This window comes from Protobothrops mucrosquamatus, unplaced genomic scaffold (assembly GCF_001527695.2).
Source record: "Protobothrops mucrosquamatus isolate PMUCROS unplaced genomic scaffold, P.Mucros_1.0 scaffold1123, whole genome shotgun sequence".
In the NCBI taxonomy this organism is placed as follows: Eukaryota; Metazoa; Chordata; class Lepidosauria; order Squamata; family Viperidae; genus Protobothrops; species Protobothrops mucrosquamatus.
Genome location: NW_015387341.1, coordinates 18115 through 24689, shown reverse-complemented (window position 1 = coordinate 24689; position 6575 = coordinate 18115). Strand labels below are relative to the sequence as shown.

General features: G+C 53.0%; 1 protein-coding gene across 1 annotated transcript in view; it reads right to left on the bottom strand.

Moving 5' to 3' along the window:
• Positions 1-3475: 3475 nt before the first annotated feature.
• CEP104 (centrosomal protein 104) overlaps positions 3476-6575 on the bottom strand; it is an 8689-nt gene continuing 5589 nt past the window's right edge. The window contains exons 13-20 of the mRNA XM_015820358.1: positions 6461-6574; positions 5950-6066; positions 5571-5671; positions 5004-5112; positions 4496-4634; positions 4324-4391; positions 3947-4043; positions 3476-3612 (exon numbers count right to left, since the gene is read on the bottom strand). Of these exons, the coding sequence (XP_015675844.1) occupies positions 3476-3612; positions 3947-4043; positions 4324-4391; positions 4496-4634; positions 5004-5112; positions 5571-5671; positions 5950-6066; positions 6461-6574 (882 nt within the window). The remainder of the gene's footprint in view (positions 3613-3946; positions 4044-4323; positions 4392-4495; positions 4635-5003; positions 5113-5570; positions 5672-5949; positions 6067-6460; position 6575) is intronic.

Below are 6575 nucleotides of genomic sequence, written 5' to 3'. Positions count from 1 at the left end.
AGCGCCTCGCCGGCCTCCAGCCGCAGCTCCCGCCGCCCGCCCGCCACGGCCGCCGCCAGCTCGGGCCAGCCCTCCTCGGCTCCCCCGGGCGCCGCCATGTTTGCTCGCTGCGCCGGCCGCTTCCGGCGCGCGCGGATGACGTCCTCTACGGCCCTCTTTCCCGCTACGTCACGCCGATTTCCCTCCCCCCCGCTCGGCTTCTTTTGCGCAGGCGCCGAGACATTTTAGGAGCGATGCTTCTCAAGCTGTTGCTGTTTTTTAAGATGGGCGGACTTCCTGGCTGGGGAATTCTGGGAGTTGAAGTCCATCCATCTTAAAACCTTTCAAGACCTTAAAAGAGATTTTTCTGCCCTCACTGATCTGTGCCCGAGTTGGTCCCAGGTCTTCCTTCCAGTGTTGCTGCTGGTGCTCCGCTTCTCCTTCCTAATGGCTGATCAGAGCAACGAAACAAATTTAACAAACAAATCAATAAATATTCCCTGGCCGAGGAATTCTGGGAATTGAAGTCCCCAAGTCTTAAAAGTTGCCCATTTTGGAGACCCCTGGATTAGTGGCATCAAGCAAGTGCCAAGCCCCACACGGACCTTCTCCAGGGTGACGTGTCCCAACTAGGTCTTCTAATGGTGACTCCGTCCATCATGGTATCTTTTGGGTTAACCTAGCCAGCATTGATCCCAAGCAAGCCCATAGACCTTCTCCAGAAGGGTCCGTCTCTTACCTGGTCCTCCAGGTCTTCCAATGGCGTCTCCTCACTGCTATAATTGAATCTGTCCACCTTGTTGATGGGGATCTTGTCCTGTAGGGTCCTCGGTGCTCTCTGAACTTGGCTGTCCTCTTGCAGATGTTTCATGACCCAACTGGGGAGCCTTGTCGGTGCTTCTGTAGATCCATCTTCACCAGCACTGAATCTGTTCCCTGGTTGGGTCATGAAACGTCTGCAAGACAACTACCAAGGACCCCATAGTCCCCCATCCTCCTCTTCCTCTTTACAGACCATCCCCTCCCTTCTAGCACGGATAACTTTGCCTACTTGGATCATAAAATGTCTACAAGGAAACAACCACACTCAGAGAGCACCAGGGACCCCTCAGTCCTCTTCTCCTCTCCTCTCCTCACACCCAACTCCCTTCTAGCCCTGAAGAGGTTAGCTTGTTGGGTCCCTGCGTGGACAAATGGCTGCTGTTTTATAGGCAAGAATTTCATCTTTGCTGTTGCTTCCTTCTTAGGGCTGAGAGGGAGGGACTGGCCCAACTTCACCCATCTGACTCTGTGTCTAAGTGGGACTAGAACTCTCGGTCGCCGGGTTTCTAGCCTGATGCCTTAAGCGCGATACCCAAATGGCTCTTGGTTCTAAAACACCAATTTGTAATCTTCCTTTTGAGCCGAGAATGATGCTGCAAAAACAGTAATAAAAAAAAACCGGATGAGCAGAAAACAGACATATAAAAAGGACCGGACACCCATGAGCTGAAATTCAGAGCTTTTATTATCAGTTAAATACAAACAGGAGCGTAACGTGATTCTACGTAGCAGGGTGCCAGCAGAATTCTGGAATCAGACCTGCTATCCAGCTTATTTGCTCTTAAAACAGTCGGAATAAAAACGGCCCCCATCCCTCAAGGACTTCACCGATTCCTTTGAGGTAGGACTCCACTTTGGCGAATTGAAAGGATCCCCCCCCCTCAAAAAAAATGTGCTTTTCAAACTTTGAGACGGGCCAGAGATTTCTACACAAGGCCCGTAGATGATGGAGAAGATCGCTTTTGATTTTCCATTTTTCCATAAACTTTCTTTCCCAACTGTTTTGTCTTAGACGACCGTAAATAGCAAGCGGGTTCACGGCATAATAGAAAGTGCTCAAGTTACAATTCCTACATGTGGACCCCCAACCCAAGACAAAGGGGCTCGCTGGAGCCCCCCCCCCAAGTCAAATCATAAACCCTGATCTTCAGGGAGTGCAACTGCCCTTTAAAAAAAGGAATGCTGATTTCCTGCAACCTGGTTTGTTTTAATAACCCTCTTAAAATAAGATTCTTGCCTGTCCTGAGCAAATTAAGATAGGATGGGGAGATGGCATAAGGAGACTGAGGTATGTGTCAGAAAACAGTATTTTTTCTATATATTGATGCATTTCAGAAACCTGTGCATAAGCCCTTGGTTGAGACACCTCAAAGAGATACAAATCCATTTGTTAAAAAAAAAAAGCTTTTGTAAAGAAAACAAAACAACGCTGCCCGTCTTTTCAAGTGAGGTTTGGAAGGATATAAGACCAAGAAGAGATTTTTTTTTTTACTTGATTAGGATTCTATGCATAATTTCTACTTCCTTTGCTCAATTGTTTATAAAACCTTTCCTGCCTTCAAAAAAAGGGAACTGCTGATCATTTCTCTGGATGGGCTCCTGAGAGGGCTGCAACCCTGAACCAAGTTAACTCCGTTTTGGTGACTTTCGGGACATCACAATTAACCCACCCAACCACGCTCCTTGAGGCATAAAAAGCCAGAATAATGCCCAAAAAACCGTGCAATTTTTTTTTCTTTTTGAGGATTTGACTGCACACCACAGTGATCAAGCCTGCAAGGAAATTTTTTTCAGATTTGCCAGGCTGGGCAATGGGGAAAACTGGACCCTTAGGGTCAGGAGTTGGCTGGCATTGCCAAAAGGAATTGGCCATTCGCAAGCTTTAATTTTTACTTTGCAGGACTCTGTTTGGCCTGCCTTCCAGGCAAAGAGTGTGGAGTGTGTTGAAAAGCCCTTTAATGCTTCCTACCTTAAGCAACAGACCTTACAAATTCTAACAGCTCTACTATCTGCCAGAGATAGTAGCTTCTGATATGCTTTCTGCCTTGGTTTTAATTTGTCACCCAGGGAATATTTACTGATTTGTTAAATTTATACGCCGCCCCACCTTACGGGTGCAATCTTGGGGTGCCCAAGTTGTAGCTGCTCCGTCACTGGAGGTTTTTAAGAAGAGACTGGACAGCCATGTGTCTGGGATAAGGTCTCCTGCCATGGACAGAGGGTTGAGCTAGAAGACCTCCAAGGTCCCTTCCAGCCTTGGGATTCTATGTTTGAATCAGATGGAAGACCATTAAAGAGAGAAGCAACCTAGAACTACGGAGAAATGTCTTGGTTGTGAGACCTGTGAAGCAATGGAAGAGCCTGCCCCCAGGTGTTGTGGGTGCTCCATCCCTGGGGGGGGGGAGTCTTCAGCCATTTGACTGGGTTGGTATAAGGTCTCCTGCTTCAGCAGGGGGTTGGTCTAGATGTCCTGCAAGGTCCCTTCCAACCCCATTATCCTATATAGATATTGGAGTGCAGATGTTGTAAATAAGAGGCGGGGGGGGGGGCGATTGGCAGAGGACAGCCCCTTTCAGACCGCTGCTGGGCCCTCCCCCTACCACAAGCCCTACTGCAGCGGAAGAAAGAGCGCGTGGCCCCTGGGGGGGGCGGGAGGGCAAAGAAGGGATCGGCGTCATCGCTTTGCATACGTTCTGCCAGTGTTTTTATTCAACCCTCCTCGTGGGGTGGGGATTTTGCTCCCCACCGTGGGCGACCGCAGCTTCACTCCCAGGGGCCCCGACCGGTTCAGGACGGTTCCGCCAGCCCGGCCTGCAAAAAGAAAAAGTAAAAAAAAGAAGAGAAAAGGGTGTGTGTTTGTGTGTGAATTTAGCACCCCTCTGAGGAAGAGATGGGAAAATAGGAAGGGGAGGGGGGGAGGCTGCTGTCTCCACCATTCAAAGTCTGCTGCCAGTGATGGGCTCAAGGTCCGTAACTCGAGGACTACCTGTAAGTACCTGGGGTGGGGTTGGGGGGGGCTAGTAAGACACGGATTCCCAGCCGGAAGTGCCAGGTGTGCGTTTGGCAGCCCTGAATTTCCGGGGAGAAATGAGGGCACCCCAGTTTATGAGTTTGGGGGGGGGGAGAAACACGAGGGGGTCTTTACCGGTGACGGTCTGCGTGGGCAAGCTCTTGTTCAGGGAAGGAATGCGCCTCGGGTTCACGCGGCAGCCGTCTCTGCCCATCAGGTGCACCTTCCAGGCCTGGGGGGGCAAGTGGGGGGGAGAGAGGGGGAAAAAACGGTTCAGAGGGTCTGAAGGAGGAAGAGGAGGATCAGCGGACGACAGGCTGGCCACCCACAGCTGAAGAAGGGAGGCTGGGTGGCAGTGGGACTGTCCCATAGCCCCTTCCCCTCTTACACTGAGTCAGGCCCCGTCCTTGGTCCTGTAGGACAGGGAGAGGACCCTTCCCCGGTCCTCCCCCCCACTCCGTTATCCTGAGGAGCGGCCCCTCCCTCCCCGCCTCCATGCCCACAGCTCTCACCTCCTCGCCCGGGGTAAAATTCTCGTGGCACAACGGGCAGCGGTTGGCCACTTTCTCAGACTTGGCCGCTGGAGAGAAGAGAGGGCAGATGTCAGCCTTTGGGGGAGGGTCCCAGAGGCCCAAAGGGTCCCGTACGGACCCAAAAAAAGAAAAAAAAGAAAAAAGGACTGACGGTTGCAGGATCTCCCCTTGGCGTGCCGGGCCAGCTCCTCCTTCGGCAGGGCCTCGCAGCAACGGGAACACTTGGCAAAGTTGTCCTTCTTCTCGCACTCCGTCAGCAAGTGCTCGGTCAGGCTGGCGATCTCCACCACCTGCCCGGGGAGAGAGAAGAGGTCCTTGGCCTGAGAGGATGGCGAGATCTCTGTGTGTGTGTGTGTGTGTGTGTGCGTCTCCCCAGGCTGGCAAGGGAACCCCTGGGCTCCCCCAAAGAAGCGAGGCCTCCGTTCCCAACCCCTTTGGGGCCAGGTCTCTGTGAGCAACTAGCCTAGACCGGGTTTGCAAACAGGTTGGGTGTTTTTGTTTTGCAAAATGAACAGGGCGGAATAACGAGCGAGCGGGAGGGCGGGCGGGCTGGCTGGCGGAGAGAAACGGCAGTCGAACCTCCCCTTGAAACCTCCAGCGACGACGGAGCCCCCGCAGCTCCAGGAGGGAAGCGGCTGGGGGGAGGTGGGAGGGCTCACCTGCTTGCAGAAGTCACACCTGGTCAGCATGGGGCAGTGCTTCCAGTAGTGGAGGTCCAGCCCTTCCTCGGTGAAGGAGTCGTCTCTCTCCCCACAAAAGATGCAGAGGCTGGAGAGGAGGGAGGAAGAAGAGGGAGAACGACAAATTAAGGCCCAGGAGTTGCTGAGGCCCTTTTGGGAGTCAGGATCCTCTGAGAAAGAAAGAAAGAAAGGAAGAAAGAAAGAAAGAAAGAAAGAAAGAAAGAAAGAAAGAAGGAAGGAAGGAAGGAAGGAAGGAAGGAAGGAAGGAAGGAAGGAAGGAAGGAAGGAAGGAAGGAAGGAAGGAAGGAAGGAAGGAAGGAAGGAAGGAAGGAAGGATCTTAGACCCAACCCATCTTGAATTCCGTTGACGCTTCTCTAGTGCCAATTTTAGTGCTGACCACTGCTGGACTAGGTTCTGTAGGAGCAATAAACCAGCTTAGCTTGAATGTATGGTTTGTCCACCCAGCAGGAGGGGAAGAATGCTCGCCCCCCCCTTAAAGGCAGGGAGACTGGCCTTAACTGCCTGCCGGCCATCCCGTCCCTCACTTGTCCAGGTAGTTGGCAACCGACGAGTGGTCATCCAGGGGATCCGCCGGGACGGGCTGGGCAGCCTTCTTGGATGGTTTCTGCAAATCCCTGTCTTTTTCCTAAAAAGAAATTAAGAAAGTCAGAAGCAACAGAAAGGCCGGATCTTTGCGGACAGCCACCTCAATTAACAGGGCAGAAAAGGGGGTTCCGTTGGGTACCCCTGAAACCTGCATGGCAGCTGACAATTTAGGCCCCCCCCTGAGCAACAGCAGGAGGCAGGAGCTGCCCTGCTCAGGCTGACAGCCCACAGATGTGCTGGAGGGAAACATCTGGCGAGACCCATGCTGGCTGGGGACGATGGGCGTTGTGTCAGGCCGCCTCGGATGCCCCTGGATACCTTGTCGGCTTGGGCGTCCGTCTGCATCTCCTTCAGGGCTGCCACTTGACCTTGCAAGGCCTTGATCTCATCTTTCTTCTCCTTCTCTGCTTCCTCAGTCGCTGACTTCTTCTGGGCCTGTTCAGACAACCGTGGAGCCCCTGAGCCAGCACCAGGCACGGCACGGAAGGCTCCTGTAGAATGGGGATCCTCTCCACCTCCTCCCCCCTGCACCCCCCTTCCTTCTAGCACTGATGAGGCCACCTAGCCGGGTCATGAAACGTCTGCAAGAAAGCCACCAAGCTCAGAGAGCACCAAGGGCCCCCTGTCCTCCTCCATTCACCTAGCCCCACTCCCTTCTAAGACTGACGATGTAACCTAGCTGGGTCATGAAACGTCTGCACACACTTGGACCTCTAAGAACCGGGCCAGGGCTTTTCAGAATGAACCATGCAGACCCACAAAACACCCACACGGGCACAAAACTTCCTTGGGAGGAAGGCCGGGATCCTTATGAAGGCTCCTCCCTTACTTTGAGCTCAGCGTCGGTCAGTCGGCCGTCGATTTTAGCGAAGCCATCGAACAGGGTCTTGTACAGCACATTCTTCCGGGTGTTGGCGTCGTCGGGGGGCAGATAATCCAGGATG